The sequence below is a fragment of the Rhipicephalus sanguineus genome, chromosome 4 (genome assembly GCF_013339695.2).
Source record: "Rhipicephalus sanguineus isolate Rsan-2018 chromosome 4, BIME_Rsan_1.4, whole genome shotgun sequence".
Lineage (NCBI taxonomy): Eukaryota > Metazoa > Arthropoda > Arachnida > Ixodida > Ixodidae > Rhipicephalus > Rhipicephalus sanguineus.
The window spans coordinates 208223321-208243164 of record NC_051179.1 but is presented as its reverse complement, the minus strand read 5'-3'; the positions used below and the strand labels follow the sequence as shown (position 1 = coordinate 208243164).

Genomic DNA, 19844 nt, shown 5'->3' with positions numbered 1-19844 from the left:
AAGTGGATCGCCAACTTCCTGCATGGCAGGCAGATATACATTTTTACCAATGATGGTGAAAACGACCTATTCAACGTAAGCAGAGGTGTACCCCAAGGAAGCGTTCTAGGTCCGCTTCTTTTCAACGCTGCATTGGTAGGTCTTGAAGAAGTGCTGCCAGAAACCTTGAACATCTCCATGTATGCAGGCGACATATGCATATGGACGTCTCACAAACCTCTCGAAGTCATCAAGCATCGGCTTCAGCATCGGCTTCAGCAACGACTAAATGTAATAAGCGATTACATCAAGGAGCGAGGCATGCAGATTTCTCAAGCCAAATCTGTAGTTCTAGCATTCACGAGAAAGAAAGTGAAAAACTTGAAATTTTTGTGGACGGCCAGAGGATCAAAATCACACGAAAGCATTGATTCCTTGGTGTTACTTTAGACAGCCAACTCAGATGGAGTCAACATATAGCCGATCTCGAAAACCAAGTGAACAGCACCATAAATGTTCTTCGTCGCATAGCGGGAACAAAACAGGGCGGAACATCGCCGTCACTACTCCACGTCCATTGAGCTCTTATCCGACAAAAGGTTGCCTACTCCGCGCCAGTTCTCCATAACATATCTCAGACGTCTCTATACCGACTTCAGCTGCTACAAGCACGAAGCCTGCGCGTATGTCTTCTGGGGGTTCCACAGGCAACATCAAGTTCCCTGACATTAGCAGAGGCACGAGAACCCAACTTTAATGTGATTCAAAATGTGGACGCCTGTCGGCATCTCTTTCGCCTAGTCACGCAACGCCCTTCACGTCCACTCATATCACAAATAGAGAACCGTCCCGGAACGCAAATACACCGCCTGTACCAACAGTACATTCCACGGCTTCCTGAGTCGACACATTGGCCCCCGGACCCGCCCTGGTTGATAGAGCTACCAACAATTGAAACGTCAGTAGAAGGACTTCGCCGTAAACATGACGTACCAGCCGTTTTCACACTGCAGTTGGCCTCACATTACCTGTTTGACAGGTACCAAAGCTACACTCACTTGGACAATGATGGCTCCCTCACCAAAGAGACTGCGATATCAGCATTTATCATTTCGGAGTTACATGAACAATATGCATATCGGTTGGGTCATCTTTCCTCTTCAGCAACATCGGAGCTTGTGGCCATTTTGCTAGCCACAAGCTTTATTTATTAAACTGTCAACGACGCGAAGAAGGTGGGTTGTAATCACGGATTCTCTGGTGGCCCTTGCGTGTGTGGAAAATTCAACTTCAGGAAAAATAGATATACGTATAGTATACAGGATCTGAAAAGAGCTTTCAGAAGCTACGAAGTCAGATGATCACGTGGCATTTCAGTGGTTTCCCAGTCACTGCGTAATGAAGCGAAATGAAATGGCAGATAAGTTGGCGAAAGCGAATCATTGTACACAAACCCGCCTCATTCCTATATATCAATTTGACATACACCGAGTTTTACGAAGAGCAAAACGTGAACTATACTTATCCACCTGGTTCTCAGACAGCACAAAGGAATCGATCTTGTAGGCTGTTGACTTTGAGTGCCCATTAGACCCTTTGCTTCCAAGATGTATCGACACACTCATTCATCGCCTAAGACCTGGAACTGCTTACATAAACCATTCCTTATTTCGGATTCAGCATGCATCATCGTCAAGATTTCTTGCGGCCACGACGACGAGGATGTGCATCATCTGTTGCTCGACCGTCCCAAACACGACACACATAGACGACGACTCGAACAGGAACTCTACACGCTGGACAAGGAGCGAATGTTTTCGTTGGCGGAAATACTAGGCCCATGGCCATCTAGGATAAGCCGCAAAGCAATGAAAGTGTTACAGTGTTCTTTTGAAGACACCAATATCTGCGATGAATATTGAGCGGACTATAGTGAAAGTGTGTTCAAAAAAGTTTTCTAACATGCCAAACGTAGGACTGTATACATATATTATTTTCGCGTGGAAAGGGGTGGCCGTCACCAAGCAATGGGGACAACTCTTTCATTTATTTTTATTGCAATAAAACAAAGCGCTGTTCCCAATCACCAATACCGCAAATTATACTCTGCGAGTTTGCTTTGAGGTCTTGCTGAAAAAAATATAAAGGGCAAGATGAAAGTATATCGCCATCTGCATAGTACCTGAGCACACAAAACGACTGAAAGTTGGTTTTGTTGGCAAGCGTTCATTACAGACGATTTTACGTAAGACATATGAGCGCCGCCACCTTGGGCTGTTAAACCAATGTTTTTTCTTATTTTTGCATATTGTGATATGAATTGACAAGGTCAGAAAACGTCGAATGCACAGACTGAACCGTTTTCAGATGTGTACGTCCACCGTAGCACTGTTCGTGCAGTAGATAAAGATACAAAACGACACGGCTAGCAGCCCAATATGGCGGCACCGAAGCCCATCCGTAAGATAGCCTGCAAAGAAGGTAAGGCGTGCGAACACGGATATAAAAGAGAAGAACATTGAAACTCAAATGCTGATTATCAACTGGAAAGCCGCACTAAAAAAGTAGACAGAAAAAGAAAAAGTACGGTTGTGCCACCCGTCAATAGGACACACCTGGAAGCCTACGTGATAGGTAAATGTTGTTGCATTTCATTTCGTCCTTATGCAAGTTACTCGAAGGCTGGCTCACGCATGCGTTTCTACTACTGTCCATATGCCGGGCCTCAGCCATTAGACGTGTTCCTTGATTCTTGTGCCTGTAATATATTGCACATTCATCAAATTTTGGGGTGCACTTACACTCCCGGCAATGTAAAAAAAGATTAGATGGTGAGCTTCCCGTTAACCGACATCTTATGCTTCATTAGTGTCTCATATACACAGCGTCAATCCAATCTTTCTTATGTTGTTCATGGCCCAACCCACCACAGGGGATCGGCCATGAGTCGGACGGGGCTTTGATAAAGAAATTAATTAGCTTGCTGAAGGAATAGGATCAGTAATAAATCTATTATGTAGAAGCGGCCCCGGCAGAAAGGAACTTTATGTATGACACCAGTATAGCACTCTGTAAATTTTTCGGTGTATTTTACGAACCAAAGATCAGTGCACCTTCTTTCTCTCACTTGTCCATCGTTTCCCTGTACGACGGCGCCTATTCTACCTTGTTTATTGGCAGCCGTAACAACAACGTAAACTCAGTGTAGTGTCTACTTCCCGCTTTCTTTAACCTGTGCGATAAGGAATGAATGTAAGGAATGCCTAATACTGGCTTCTTGTTAGTGTTGCTTTCTACAACCACGTTGGGACTTGACGAAGTGTAGTTTTCTAAGGTATTAGCGACCGGTGGCTACGATAACGCGAGAATAACCTACTTCTAATAGACGGGCCGCTTGCGCGTTAAAGTTCGCGCTCATTTTGTGCTCACCAAATGAGGGCTACAACTGGTGGAATAACAAGCGGCTGTGGTATAACAGATGTCCTCTTTATTGGGGTTTATGGTCTCTTTGTATTTCACGTCTGCACGTGTCCCTTGCAATAGCAATCAAGAAGAAGAACCCATGCGCTTGTACCAATAAGAGTTTTGCCAGACTGTGTCCTAGCGTCTATCTTTAGCATGCGTCATGTGTTACCAAGTATTAACACTTTTTCATTTGGGTGTTATAACATTAAAGAGACAAAAGAATTCATAGTATACGCACGGGCCGCCGTTGACAGTTTCTATCGAACCATTTGGGGCCTTGCAAGCAGAGTTCGCATCCGCAGCAATCTCGGCAGCTGCGGCATCAGCTTTAGACTGACTCTCCTGGCGCCTCTTCAGCCATGCCGGCTGCCTCAGGAACAGGCTGAAGGCGACGGAGTTCAGGCTGACGGCACCAAAGAGCAGCATGGCCCCTCGGAAGCCGTACGTATCGGTGAGCACCTCCAGCATCTTGGGGAAAACGAACGTAGCCATGGTGGAACCGGCGAAGTTGATGCCCATGGCCATGCCCCTGTAGCGGACGAAGTGCTCGTTGATCACCGTTGGAATTACCACGAACACCAAGCCGCTCCCGATTGCTGGAGTAAGGACAAGCAGATAGAGAGACAGAGGAGAGAGAAAAGACGAAAAAAGAAATGCCTAAAGTGCGGCATTTACGCCAAGCCACTGCATTGCGGTAAACTCGACAAATAGCACGTTGTCCGCGCATGTAGTTGCCGCGACGTTAAGTTTCTTGCGGGGCACCCCGGACTCCCCACCTTTTGGGGTTTTCCAGAAATTCCGAAATACCCCAATTAAAAATAAAAGCATTTGCAGTGAAGAGCAATGCCCAGCGCTGCAGCCACATCGCCAGCACTGCGCGAGGCACGAGTTGAAGCTGCCTAGCCTCTCCAGCTCTTGCTGCTACTGTTCGGACGCAACCACCGCTCTCAGCCCAGTGTTTGCATTATATTTTGGTGTAGGTGCTCGTCTACACCAAAATATAATGCACTCCTCTTCACTACACAGCAAAAAAGCAGGTGTTAAGGATTATATGTGACAGATAGGATATAGGAGCGTAAATTCCCAACAGACAAGGGCCAAACAAGCGGCCTCAAAATTATTTCGGTACGTATTAATTGAGTAGTAATAGTTGCGCATGGAAACTACAGAAACGAACACATTTGTTCGCACTAAGTGAATAGCAAATTGACGTTTGCTGGGAACGTAGTACCAAAATTGAGGGCTACGAAACTAACGTGGAATAGTTAATTAACGTCAATTTAGGCTTCATAAGACTCTAGAAAGCCCAAAGTAAGGTTCTCAATAGAGTTGGGAGGACGGCGTTTGGGACTGTTCCCTTGCGCTCAACCACGCTCCGGCTCCGTCGTGACGTCATTGCCGGGTGGCGTGTGACGTGCCTCCGCACTGCGCTCGCTTGGCGGCGCGTCAGTCTGCTCCGCGTGGTGGCGCTTGCTTCGCACCCTTCTCGCACTTCCCTGGGCACGAAGAGCTACGGACGAGCGCTATTCAAGACACCTATGTGACCAGTAAGGTCACCCAAAATGTGTTTATGCTCTTTAAACATGACCAACGAAAGCCCCGACTGTAATGAAAAGTGACGTCTGGCTTAGATATATTTACATATAGTCAACCTTTGTTGCCAACACTTATATCTTTTTGGTGAGGGAGGGAGGGGGGTTATTTACGTCTCAAAACCACGATATGATTATGATGGGTGCCGTAGCGGAGGGCTCCAGAAATTTAGCCTACCTGGGGTTTCTTAACGTGCACATAAGTAAGCACACGCGCCTCTAGCATTTTGACTCCACCGAAATGCGGCCGCCGCGGCCGGTGTTCGATCGCGCGACCTTTGGGTCAGCAGTTAAGCACCATAACCACTAGTACACCACGGCGGGTCAACGATGGCGCGCAGGCCGATTATCTGAATTGGTGGCTGCCGGCACCCGTAGTGCTTATCATGAAGCATCGGCGCGGCAGCCTGGAACTCCTTGCTCCGATCTCGGCTCTCTTTCCTATAACTGCAGAAAATTGAATCGTTCCCGGCACAGATCGCTATCGTTGGAAGAATGTCGCGATCGAGAAAGCGCTGGTCGTTCACTCGGCTACGCCGATGTATCTGAACCCTCGTTGCTAGCAGACTCTTCTATTTATCGCGAAAGCAGCGGCCTGGGCCTTCGGCATCGTAGCTGCTTTGCCGTCAGCACTATTGGCGGGGGCGATCGCGAACTCCGGTAATCGGCCCGCGCACCGGCGAGACGCAAGCGAGCAATCATGCCAGCGAGATAGAATGGTAGTGCGTGCGCACTGCGAGACCCTTGACAACAGACACTGAGCCGATAGACGGCGTGCTCATGCACACTGCCACGGGCTCGAGTGGTATCCAAACATGTGATCGCGACTGTACCTCCTATTTACCTACTGTTGAACTTTCTGCTGATGTGCTGAATCTTATGAAGAAAAGCAACTACTAAGAGAGAGGCACGTGCATCGATTTGGCTTTTCATAACCGGCAATATGTAAAAGCGATATACAGTATGGTTCATGCTACTTCATAGATCATAAGGTAATGCCTGTGAGTGTGATACCGCTTTCTGATGAGTGTTGTAAAGGAATTCTTCCGAATAGCCGGTTTGGTACATATACTTTTTAATACCTTTTATTCTGCCATTCAACGTTCCAGAATTCTCATGACAGAGTGCGGTGCATTGCACTTGCTTAATTGTAAGCAATGACGGAGGATTTCATATGAACGTGTTTCGGAAGTGCAATAACTCACCGTGCAATATCCCAAGGCTCATGATGAGATGCTCAATGCGCGTTGCAAGGAAGCACAGCATGAGTCCCAACGCTGCGATCACGCCTCCTGTGATGGCTACAGGCCTGGCGGTGTACTTGTGCGCGATGGGACCGGATATTAGTCCTGCGTAAATGCGAGACTAAAGCTGAAGAAATGCAGGAAGGTGAACATTTGCACAATTTTTCCTGGCATTTATTTCCCGTGCAAATAAATAGGCACTCATCATAAGTGTAGGGATGACGTGCACACAAGGACACAAGAGAACTAGGCGGTCAGCACGATGGGCAACCAGCTAGTTGGTAGGGAATCATGCTTTATGATGAGTCCCTACCAAATACCTCAGCTTTATTTCGTTCCAAATAGGCACATTAACACATGGGATGCAGGAAGGAAGGAAGGAAAACGGGAGAGAGGAAAGACAGGGATGTTAACCAGTTTGGCATAACCGGTATGCTACCCTGTACAGGGATGGGGGAGATCGAAAGAAGAGTAAAGAAAGAGAGAAAGAGATTACCACTGAAAAATATACCAGACAAAGCCTACAGCATGAGAATATAGCCCATGAATGTAGCATGAGAATATAGCATCAGAAGAACAGCCTATAGGCTTCAAAAACGCCATAACCGATCGTACTCATACATCACCAATCAGTATGAGTGCCTCTCCGTCTCTTCTGCTTGCTACATAGTGCAACACTGATGTTCTTGAAAACGCTTTGAATTGAGCCGACACGCGCACATTAGGCCCCTTCCTTTTCCGCCTGTTTTATGTATTCGATGTACTTGCATCGATGCGCCACGCACATTTGTTGCTTGCTTTACTTTATTCATTTTAATTTTGAATAATTGCAAGGAAATTTATGTTCCAGTATGTCCTTATTGGTATTACATTTCTTGTGGTTTACACCTGCCTTGTGGACAAATAGGCGACCGACAGTATTATGCAAATAAAATAAAAAAATAGCATTTTAGAGTTTCCGATGTTAGCCAGTGCTTGTTCTAGTTTCGCACCCAGATTGCGCTTTTAATCCATTGAATACTGACGAAAATTAACAATAAAAAGAAATGCTTCGCATTTAAAAGTTGACGTGGTTCCAAACTTTACGAGTGCGCGCATGATAAGACCAAACTTTACGAGTGCGCGCATGATAAGCAAAGAAGGCATGGTTTGACAGCGTCAAAATCACATAATTTACCACACTATAGTGCCAAACGCAACCGTTCTGCGTTCTACTTTTGCCTTTTAGATTCCCAAATACGTGTTCTTCACTGGTTATACAGAACACAAACACCCGCAATGCGCTATTAAAACACAGCAAAGACTCGCCACCGTGGCTCAGCAGCTAAGCCACAAGGGTTCTGAGCACGAGGTCGGAGGTTCATTTTCCTGCCATAGACTTGCGTAGACGATATTCTGGCACATGGAGTCCTAAACGCTCATTGGTTCAATTTGATGGTCAGAACGTGGTGGAGAGTTAAGATGGAACTAGTAATAATCGTCCCCGTTTTCCTGTCAGAAAAAGCGCATCCCCCATCCAGCTGCGTGACATAACCGCCTGTGCTTTGAGAAAAATTTGAAAACACAAAGAAACGAGGACAAGAAATGTAGGACTTGTGTCAACTAAAAACTTATTTATTGGAGAGAACATTGCACCCCAGGTAACTTGAGGCGCATGCCCGAGTCACACGTGATAAGCACCGTTACAGAATGAGAAACGACCTTTAGTTATCAAGACTTGTCGAGAAAGTTCAATTGGTTGCGATATAAATTCAAAGCGCTTGGTTTTTGCTCTTTTTTGCTTCTTGGTTTATTAATACTGTTAACCCTAGAAGGGTCATTACAGGAATGGAAATGAAATCATAGATAGAATGCAGTCAATAAATATATGCGCCACAAAAATGCGAAGATAATAATTTCGAAGGCACTGCTTGCTTCATACCTACTGCAGAGTAGAATGAAACGAAAGGAAAAAAAAGAATCTATCGCTTGAGCAAACTGTGTGTGCTCGAAGCTTCGACCCTTCTTACGGCTCGTCTCATCATGAAGTGTCTTCTTACATGACGAACTTGGCTAGTGAAAGAAAGCATTGAACTAAAGCCGGTATCATTGATTACAACGACAACTTACAACCACAATACGTGCTAAATGCACTTTATTACAAACATATACACGTAATTTCTTGTTTTCGAGTACGATATCGCGCAAGCAACCTTGGCCACATTTATACGCAATAGAGCTGTTCAGTGGCAAACACGTTCAGTTAGTCCGATTCCGGCACCAACATGAGGTTCGGCTAAAGACTCGTTGCAAACCGCCATCTGTGTTTTCAAACAACCTATCACAGAACTGCAATGAATGCGCCAGCATGCTTCAGCAGCAAAACATCGCTGCCGAGGGTGCTGTGGTGTCTCACCTGCTAGCGATATGATGCCGGTCATGATGATGACGGCCCACGCGGCCTCGCTTCTGCTGGCGTGAAAGGTTTGTAGAATGGCCACATACAGGAAGCCAGCAGACCGGCGGGCAGCGACGCCGAAGAAAGTGGACAAACTGCAAGCCGCTGAAAGGTAGAGCACACATAGACTAAGCGCATAAAAAGCACAAACAAATGAAGTGGAGTAACACATTATGTGGAGTGCGGGTACGGCACAATAGCGTGTTTACACCCGTGTTTACACCCGTGGATGCGTATGTAAGCGACGCGTACTTGGCCCAATGATTGTGCCCCGTTTTCATTATTTTGTTATGCTTTGCCGCAGTACTCAGCTAAACTGCGGCAAAGCTGACCTAAAAAAAAACTCCGTGTATGGTGTAACGTGACAGCTGAAGACGCCGACGAAGGTAAAATCGTAATCTTAAAGACGTTTCGGCATCCGCACGAGAGCCACATTCACAATAATCCAGCTTACAATGAAATATTGAAAGGGCCTTGCTCAAAGAAAAATTTTTTCAACAAGGCTCCCGTGCGGGAGGAGAGACGTTTTTAAAATTGTGTTTTTACCTTCGTCGTCTCCTGTCGTTATTCGCTGTCTTTATCCGTCACACAGTTGAATAGCGTGACTGAGCTTCCGTTTTAACGTTTGATTATTATTTTTCCTTCACTACTTTACTTTTGCATGCTTTGCCGCAGAAATTATCAGCACTGCTGCAAGGGTGACTTTATAGATTTAACTGCGCACAATAAACCCTTGACAAGATATGTGCTTTCACATATACACACCGCATAGTTTACTTCGTTCATTTTATTTATTACGTGTTTTCAGAAGTTTCGACCTGGCATGCAGTTTGAAACGAAGAGGAACAGTTTGACAAGGGCTTATTTATTTATTTATTTATTTATTTATTTATTTATTTATTTATTTATTTATTTATTTATTTATTTATTTATTTATTTATTTATTTAATAAGGCGAAAGCCTTGGATGCTTAATCAAACGCGAAAATTGACCATCGGCAGAGTCAACACAGGTGATGAAAAAAAATTATCATCCCGTGACGAAGTCACAGATCGCCAAACTTCGTGACGTCATCGTGACGTCAAATAACGTGGCGCCACATGCCGACGTCATCACTTGACATCGCCGCTTGGTCAAAAATGGGCCGATCATGGAGGCAGGGTGAAACCATGTTAGTTGCAGAAAGCTTCCACAGGGGAGCGTGGAGGATCAAAACATTGACCCAGAAGAAAAAGAAGATGGCTTTCGCCTTCGAGTAGACACAGGCGAAAGCGTGAGATACCCTGTGATTTTATTTATTTTATTGATTATTTATTTATTGTGCACTCAATGGACGAGGGCATTACAGAGTGTAGTGGTAAACGGGACATGAGGTTTCACAGTAGAATAGTAATAGAACACATTAGTAATACCTAGGTCACGGTGTAGCCTAGATATACAATGTAAGCTGGAGCCTTGAGAAAAAATGTGTTATCATCGATGGCGACAATGTTATTGGGAAGGTGGTTCCGCTGCCGCAATGTTCTGGAGAAAAAGATATGACTATAAGCGTTAGTGTCTCCTGCTTGAAATATCAGTTTATGGCGTCGGTATTCCCGTACTGGGACCGGTATACTTCAAAAACTCACACATTAGGCACAAGATGTAAACAGCATCACGCGATCTCCCTTAAGCTTAATATTTATTCAATGAAGAATTTCGTAAAGGGAGTTGGGAGTTTCTCTCTTGACGTCTCGAGGGAGTTTTGAGCTGCCACAGTTATTGATGTGTAAGCGAGGAACATAGACTTTGTATATATTTGCACCTGCATGTGTGTGTATGTGGAAAACTTGCATTTCGTCACCATGTTAACAAGTTACGTTACGCTCTGCTGTCGAAAACACTGTTAGACAGATATAAAGAAGCACGCCTACAGTCTTATTTGAGCTTCTTCATAACAACTTTAAAATAGACGCGCCGAAATATTTCTCGTTTTCTAAATCTCGGAGTACACGTCAGAACCATACAAATAACCAAATTAAATGCTCGTACAGCAATGCTACAATAGAATATAACTATATTAGAATAGCCATAGTCCCCCACTGGGAAAAGTTAGGCGTGCAGACACCACCCAATTTCGACTGTGGTCACTGTCGCCTAAACGCTGGTAAACCAACAAACTAGGCGAAGTTTTCCTTCTACACAGTAAGCATATAAATTTGTAACGAAATTTGTCCAACGCTTCTGTTAAAAAGACCGTCATCCGTGTGTCAGGACCACGGTGTAACAATAACTATTTTTCTTACACCGTGGTCACAACCACGCACTGTAGGCTATGCGGTGCAGGATGCTTATGCTACACTTTCGCTCCTTGCGTTCAAGCATTGCAGAGCAGGCTACCGCTCAGTAAGGCCTCTACAGCGGTTGTTCACTCTGTCTGAGTCTTTCATATCTTTATTTTGCTCCACCTGGCCTGAAATTTAAATGATTGACATTGCATATACGGGAAGAACCAATAAACGTTTTACGGATTGATCAAACCTCTTCCTGTTTAAGGAAATTTATTTTCTTTCATCGAAAAGGAATAGCATCGCCGCTGCTCTATATCGGAGCTTCTACGAGTCGATAAGTGTGAAGAAGTTTTGAGCGTTTTAGTTTTGCCAAACTGGAAGCGCTAAAAAAGGTTTCCAATTTAGTCGCCGACCAACCTGCTTAGACTTGCCTATCGTATGGTAGCTTGCAGCGGTCGCGGCTGCTTCCATCAAGGCGACGAATAAGGCAGTGGACTCGAGCACATTGGGAAGACAAACTTCCAAGCTTGTCGCGCAACTTGGTCTACCAGACTAGGGAGATTGTCAAAATCCACGGTTTTCTAGACTAATGAGACTGAATTAACTGCCGGGCTGGTTGGTCTTGGTTAATCTTGAATTGACTTTTACAGCGCAAAATAAAACTCGCACGGCAAAGAAGCCCACACGCCAGCGCTGCTTATTTCTCTCTCTTCCTCTCTCACAGCAAGGATGAGTTCACACAGTTGTACACGCGGAAAAAGAGTTCAACATCGTTATACTACAACAGAAAATATTTATTGTACTCATACCACTCCACCTCGCCAGCTGCTCTAAGTAGCCGCTGCCAATGTCATCGGCGGGCAGCCTTCATGAATTACCTTCAGAAGGAGACACAGTCCGGCAATTCCAAAAACAGTATAGGTATTGTTCAGCATATGAATGAGCTGTTTAGTGTGAACACGTCATTTTAACGCCACGAGATTTCCCAGATTTGCGACATCACGTAACAAGCAGGCGATTTAATGGCACACTGAAAATTTTTGACGAATGCCGAAGAACCAATGGCCAACAATACGCCGTATTGAAACTAGCTTAATCTCTTGTTTTTTACGTAGTCATGCATAAGTGGTCATTACGCGATGCGTCATTTTCGTGTCATTTGTTCCATCGCTTTGCAAGCAGTTGCTGTATGCATGATCGAGAAAATTTCGACCAATCATAAACAGCTAACGACCAAAACGAAAGGGAACAATGTGGTGTAGCTTAGCGCTATAATCGCCCACATTTTTTTTTCCAAGAAAATTTGCTGTTACACCGTTTGCATCGGTGTATGCGTTTGCAGGTACCGCAGGGCTCGCTAAGCAATGTTGCAAATGCAAAGACAATGAGTATAAACAATGTACTATGCCTGTAGTACAGAAAATTCCTCATTTTGAAAGAAAACGTGTGGTTCATAATAACAGTAATAGTTACAGAATATTAATGATAAAAACCAACCCCAAGAAGCGCTATTGCGACTAGGAGCAAAGACAACAAATATAATATACGCGAACCTAAATATGTGCAAGAAGGTGCAATACTTGCTACGAAAAAGAAAAGGTGCGGTCATTGCTACCTACAGTATAGGGGCATGGAACTCTTTTTTAGCATGGTGAAAAAGACTTCGATCCGTAGTCGACGGCCCTGAGAACATGTGGGCCAAACATTATAACGCAGCACGAGGACTGGAATTTAAAATTAATTCTGAAAATCAGCCAGAATTCGCTCGCTCTTCTCTCGACAAATGATGCCATAAACCGAAAGTCCACGACTATTGGCTCATTTGAGCATCGTGAACTGCGTAGTTCAAATGAAAAAAAAAAAGAAACGAAAGTGTGAGGACCATGACGCGCGCTCACGAACGGACGTAGCTTCTTGCCCCCTTGTCATCCCCTTTGCGTAGCTTTCAGCGCACTCGCTGGTTCGAGAGGAGAGGGAAAGCGCTTAAAGCGTTCGACAAATCCCTGTAACTCCGCTCCTACTTGACGCATTCTAAATCTTTTTGTGGCAGTGTATTCTTGAGGCAATAAACTCCTTTAATGAAGCCATTCGATGATTACTTGCAAAATTGTTGAACGCCCCCTTTAAAAAACGCAGTTCTTAGTAAGTAGTTTTTAGACAATAACGAAATTTCGTTGAATGATACAAATCTACACTACTGCGAAGGCCGCCATCGACATAACTGCATCCATGTATGCAGGTTAATGTATAAAAAATACGGCAAACGTCACGCCTTGTCGGAGTCGGTTTCATGCGAAACAGTGAGCCAGTAGTTCTATGCTGCATTTTTTTTTGGCTTTGAGCCAAGCGTTGGAAGGTGGACCGACGTGATTTTGTTTGTGGAGGAGTTGTGTGACGATATTTGGCTTACGAGGCACGCCGACTAGCCGCGCGTTTAAATGTTAACGTATGGTCTGACGTAGTACCATCACTCACGTTAGAGCGCAGAAGGCTGTGTTATCGAAACAAAGTGCACGCTACGGTGCGATTATCTGAATATCATGCATAACTTTCGTTCGGGTCGGGTCGAGCAACGTTTGAATATAGCTTGCCTAATCATAGGAATACGAATGTAATGTTTATTAAACTGCTATAACAGTGGAGCCAACACTGGAACCACAATCCACGTTAACCCGACATGACGCCTGTATCACAGGTGTACACATGTAGTGTTTATTGCTTTGTTATAAATTTAGATAGCCAGCACTAGAACTACAACTGACGTTGCACCGACATTAAGTCTGCATAGGGTAGTTTTCCAAACCAGTTTCTAGACCTGGCGTGGGTCTGTGGTAGAATACTTGACTGTCACGCAGAATGCTTGGGTACGGTACCAGCTGGAATCCTGATTTTATTCTTTGCATTAGTCGGGTCAACGCTGCCGTTATTTGTTTTTATTAACGCTCTCGCATTTAAATTACCAATGTCTGTTTTCGTCGTTGCTTTGTAAATATAAACTGTCAATCACATGTGGCGCATAGCCGTATACCACGGCCCTAGGTATACGGGTATGTGCCACACGAATCTGGAGGAAAGGGTTTGACGACGTACGCGACAGGATTTTCATGTTATTCGTGCCATGACCAGACAGTCATATTCGTCAAACCCTCCTACTATGTTAAGGAGGCGACCACGAGATCACCCAGGCCTAGACATCTAGATAGCTAGGCAAAGTGCCTTGGGTTCAGTAAGAAATGTTTCGAATTTAAGTGTTGCTTGTAATACTATTACACGCAAAACACGCATATGTATGTTTGTCCCAGCGCATGCTACGTAAAAGTGAAGTTACTTTTCTATAATGTTATTAACCTCTCTTCAGCAGATTCTCTCACTGTATATAAAAAAAACACATCAAAATGAGTGCGAATGAAGGTTTGTCGCTCTCTCTCTCTCTCTCTCTCTCTCTCTCTCTCTCTCTCTATATATATATATATATATATATATATATATATATATATATATATATATATATATATATAGATAGATAGATAGATAGATAGATAGATAGATAGATAGATAGATAGATAGATAGATAGATAGATAGATAGATAGATAGATAGATAGATAGATAGATAGATAGATAGATAGATAGATAGATAGATAGATAGATAGATAGATACGTGTGCGTGTGTGTGTGTGTAAAGGGGGGGGGGGTGCGCGCGCGTGCGTAGCGAGGGAAGTCTACCCTTCCACTCGCGAACAAGTTGATACGCCACTGACAAGAGGTGTGTTAGTATATCGCCTTCAATGCCCATAATGCGTATTTCAAATGTCCTAGGACATTGCTGCTATTACGTAGTTCCTGTAAAGTGAAGAAGCAAAGAGAAAATTTTTCTCATACAGACAACACTGCATTGTTTGTCTGCACTCGTCTTCATCTCGTTGCTAGCGCTGCATTTTCTTCAAGTTCGGTAACGTACCAGCCAGGTCAATTCAACGAGCTGATACTGCAGTCAGAGTTCGCAATAAATAAATAGACATGTAAACTTCTCGCTGAGTCATAGATGATTCGGACACCGAGATATTTACTGTGATGAAGGTACACGAAAAGCAGTGTTATAATGGGTTGTAATGGCTTACGCACTCTCATTTACGCTATATTTATGTATTTTCCTCTGTTGTTTACTCATTCTTCAAAACATTTCGTGGCCGCAAGACCGAGCTAGGAGCATAGCAAAGCTAACTGACAAAAATATTCCTGAAAAGCAAGTAACAGGCAGGTAATGTCGCTCAGGAAAAGACTACATAATAATAAACAAATATTGTGCAAGGTCAGAGCAAAACAGCATGTCATAACTGGTCAGATATGCGACGTATTATCACTGTTTACATCATGCGCTCATGAAAAGAAAGTGCCAGAAAGATTACCTAGTTGGGAGGGATCCATTACGTAAGAATGTAAAGCACTTACACGGCAGCAAAAGAGAAGGGAACAGAACGAAACAGACGCCGACTTTCAGCAGAAAGGGCGCACCATGGCGTAAAATACGGTAGATATAAAGCTTGTCTGCGCGTGTGCAGGTAGAGCAGGGCCACGTGTTGCATGTTGCACACGTGTGGGTCTACGGAACAGGTAACTGTTCAGTCATTTCATTTGTCCTTTATGTTAGTAAATGGAACGCCCGCTCACGCAACCATTTGCAGTAGAAATTGTACGCAAGCCTCAAAAATCAGACGCGTTTACTTATTAAGGCGAAAGTCTTAGATGCCTCATCAAACGCGAAAATTGACCTGCCTGCCACTTCGGCGGCGTCAACAAAAGGAATGCAAAATACCGATGATCCCTTGATGACGTCACAGGTCGCTAAAATTTGCGACGTCGTCGTGACGTCACTATGACGTCATGATGACGTCTTCACACGCCATCGTAGCGCCACCGACCATGAAGGCGTTGCACAGCCTCCGTGGTCGGCCCACCGACCACGGAGGCAGTGCAAAACAAGGTGGAGTGCAGAAAGCTTGCAATGCCTCCGATCCTGAAACACACGTCGTTGATAGTTGAACACCTGCAAGCTCGCCCAAATTCCAGTTGTTGTACTCTTTCGTGATTCTCTGACTCATGATGGTGATCACTTACGCTTGAGGTCTACGTAATAGGAGGGCCTTGAATCCGCCCACGTGTTGCGTAATCCGGATGGTGCGACGCCTGGTACGCCTCTACGGTTCTGCCACGCAAAATTACGCGCGTTAACGCGACTTTTCGCTTTACATGACGCCTGTATAGATTTTGTTTTCAGTTGTTTCAAGCAAAGGTGTGGTTCTGTGGTGAAACACCTAACTTTAATGCGGAGCTCCGGGGTTTGGTTCGGGCTCGAAAACCGTGATTTTTATTCGCGTCACTTGTAATTTTTCGCTCACGGAGATTGCCGCGGACCACGAAGCCGACGCCTTCGTAGACAGCCAATTTCTGCGACATGAACTCTTTAACTGTGCCACATTAAAAAACGCAGTTTTCCTTCTGGATCGGCCCACCTGACTTGTTAACATTAGTGGTCCCGCCACCGGACGCCGGGGATGTGACCACTAATGCGGCTGCGTGACCATTTTACTAAAGAATCATATCTCGCTTTCGCCTTAATAACAGCAACACAGTATTGATCTAGCTGAAATATGCCTGCACATCTATATTATCTGCAATATACTCTGCGCAGTTCTGAGGTGCTTTGGTCGTGCTCTAAGACCACTGACATTCTTTTGCTACTTCCCTGTCACCAACCTCGAAAAAATCACTCTTATTTTGTCATTAGGTGCAACGCTGAAGTCACGTAAGTTGTTTGTTTTCCTACTCTGAAAGCCTAATGACAGTACTCACGCTGTCATGATGTTATCTACAGCCTTTTCTTGCGATTGTGCGATGACTGCAACATAAAAGATGTGCGTAGGGGTGTACGGCCGTCCTTAAGTTTCTTCAGTTCTATTTATTCCATTTGGTCTCTGGCGTAGTTTTTGTAGTCAAACAAATAAAAAATTCGGTAGACCCCACGCCTTGTCGGAATCCGTTTCATGCGAAGCAGTCAGCGAGTAGCTTCCTACGCTGCAAGCGCTACAATGTTGATCGGGGTGTTTTTGTAAGTCTAGTATAGTTGCGTGCCAGGGGCGCAGCCAGGAATTTTTTTCCGGGGGGGGGGGGGGGGGGGAGTTGAACCCCCCAACGCCCCCCTCCGTGGCTACGCCCCTGTTGTGTGCACATTGTGGGCTCACCAGGCCCGTCGACAACACTGGCGTTTAAAGAGTAAGTAATAATCTAACGTAAGGTCAACACTCACGTTAGAGCACATACGTCAATATTATCGAAACGAAGTGCCCTTTACGGTGCGATGATGTGAATATCACACGTAACCTTCGTTAGCGTTTTACTTCGGGGTTGAGCAACGCTTTCATACAGCTGGCTGAATCATATGAATACAAATGTATTATTAGACAACTTAAAAGCGGTGCTAACATCGCAGCCACACACGTTACCCTGACATGACACCTGTATTGTAGTAGTACATATGCAGTCACGGTTTATTGCTTGGTTATAAAATTAGATTGCTGGCAGCACAACCACAATTGACGTTGCAGCGACATTACGCCTTCATAGGGTGTAATTACAAAGCAGTTTCCAGATTAGCGTGGCTGTGTGGTAGATTGCGTGACTGCCACGCAGAATGCTTGGGTTCGATTACTGCTAGGATCCTAATTTTTAATTTTTGTCCTCGTCGATGTCAACGCTGCCGATGCCGGTTTTTCTTAACGCTCTCTCTGGACGTTTTAATGTCATTCGAATAGAATGACATTCGCATCTAATGACATTATGCGGCTGCTACACAGTGATATTTAATGTCATTAGAATCGAATTCCTTAAGAAATCGAATGAGTTCGAAAAACTCATTCGCCGTCGCAGCCGAACCGAACGTATACTCTCTACCCCAGAGACTACTTAAAATGTGGCATTCACCATTCCCAATTTGACACGCATTCATACAAACTCGCTATTAACGTTGCTTCTTTTAAGGCATCTCTCATTTTAACGAGAAGAGGTGTACGCAAGGCTGCTGCAAAATCTTTTTACTCTCCCACTCAGTGGCGTCTGGCCGCCGGCGCTGTCGGTCGTAGTGTAAACAAACAGCCGCCTGTGTGCACGTGTATCTGCAGCAATGGCATCATGCTCCACGAGCGCACTGGATCCAGGCGAAGGCGTGTGCTCTCATAAGGCTATGGGAAGACAATTTTGCGGAGTTCCCTTGCAAACTGCTTTCCCGCATGGACGCATGTGAGACTGCGTTTTGAAAGCGAATAAACATGAAACGCTCTGGGTTTCTGAGTGTGTGCTGTCGCACCGCAAACTGCCACGGGTGCCTCTGTCACTTCGCGTTGGGGAAAGCTCCAATAGACGCTGCACATCTTTTTTTTTTTTTTGCGTCACGCCACGCATGCCTTTGGCGAACGCACTCCGCCTTGTTTCATATTCATACCCAACAGGCTGCGTCTTGATTCTTCTTCTATCTAAAGATCAATGAGTCTCTTCGACTGTCTTATGCGCTTTTCTCGCAACGCGAAGTACAAAGCAACTAAATGCTTTATTTGCTGCAGCTTAGCGTCGTTGTTCAGCGGCACTGCCATGTCAGCCATGTTGCTTGTGTTGATGTTGCTACTGGCCATAGAGTTTCTTACAATAATACCTAGAGGGGAATCTGGCGCTATGTCTACGCGGGCTCCTTCAGCAACGCTTCAACCACCATGGGAATGATGGGAAGTACAGGCTTCGGATTTGCTTCGGATGGATTAGGTTCTCGAGATTCGCGACGCTTGTTTGCCGAGTGTAAATCAAAGCGATATGAAGTTATTTCCAATTAAAACTTGCTTCATTCTTTTGCACGTAAAACTTGCTGCAAAAAGTTTGCGTGACCGTGAGATGGAACTGAAACCTGGACAAATTCAACCACCAGGGTATGCATTGCTCTGCAATTGTGTTCCAGATTTGGCATCACCAAATAATGAATTATTTTTGTACAACACTTGAAAAGAAGCACGCTTGCTTTTCCCTCAAAAGTACGCATTATCTATTTATGGAAATAACAGTACTGTATTGCGTGAGAAACACTTAACGTACCGTCTGCTGCGAGGCCAGGTGCGTCTGTTCAAGTGGTCTGCCTCCAACGCATCTCTCGTTTTGTTGTGAAGTCGTCAGAGGAGCGCGACGGTGCGTCTACTTAGCTTCGCCGTCGTTATGCAGCTGATTTGAACGTGTTTTGGTAAGACGCGCTTATCAAGCAAACGTGAACTCGATGCAGTTTGCTGCACTGACATGGGACGCTACATCTATGAGCAGCGGTGAGTGCACGACGCTTTGCTAAAACTGTCAAATGCAACCTGTAAAGCTGCAGCGTCGCAGCAAACCAAGAGATCTAGCGGTCTTCAGCCTCTTTGAACAACAAAGGCGCTGCTTGAGTGCTTTGAAACGCACCCCACTACCCATGCCTCGCGAAGAACGAAACTGAAACTGTAGAAAAAGATCCGTAGACAGTTCGCTAGCTAACGCCATCCAATCCGAAGCCTGTACTTCCCATCATTCCCATGGTGGTTGAACGATCGCAGCGCAAGTTTCCTCTCTAGGGTATTGTATGAAACTCTATGCTACTGGCTAAGCGTCGTCTTGGCTAATTGTGGCCAGATATTATGCGATACAAAATTTGAACCGTTTATTTTTTTTTGTGAAGCGACTTCCCACATGTCTTTTAAAATAAATTACTTCACTTTTCTACAGCTCTACATGACCTTCCTCAGCTTTTCAGGCAATGTTTTGTCTGAATTATCGACATTGGTATCATGAACT

General features: G+C 44.8%; 1 protein-coding gene across 1 annotated transcript in view; it reads right to left on the bottom strand.

Moving 5' to 3' along the window:
- LOC119392016 (monocarboxylate transporter 2-like) overlaps positions 1-19844 on the bottom strand; it is a 97587-nt gene that overhangs the window by 3297 nt on the left and 74446 nt on the right. The window contains exons 3-5 of the mRNA XM_037659652.2: positions 8676-8822; positions 6242-6385; positions 3683-4040 (exon numbers count right to left, since the gene is read on the bottom strand). Coding sequence (XP_037515580.1) covers positions 3683-4040; positions 6242-6385; positions 8676-8822 — 649 coding nt within the window. The remainder of the gene's footprint in view (positions 1-3682; positions 4041-6241; positions 6386-8675; positions 8823-19844) is intronic.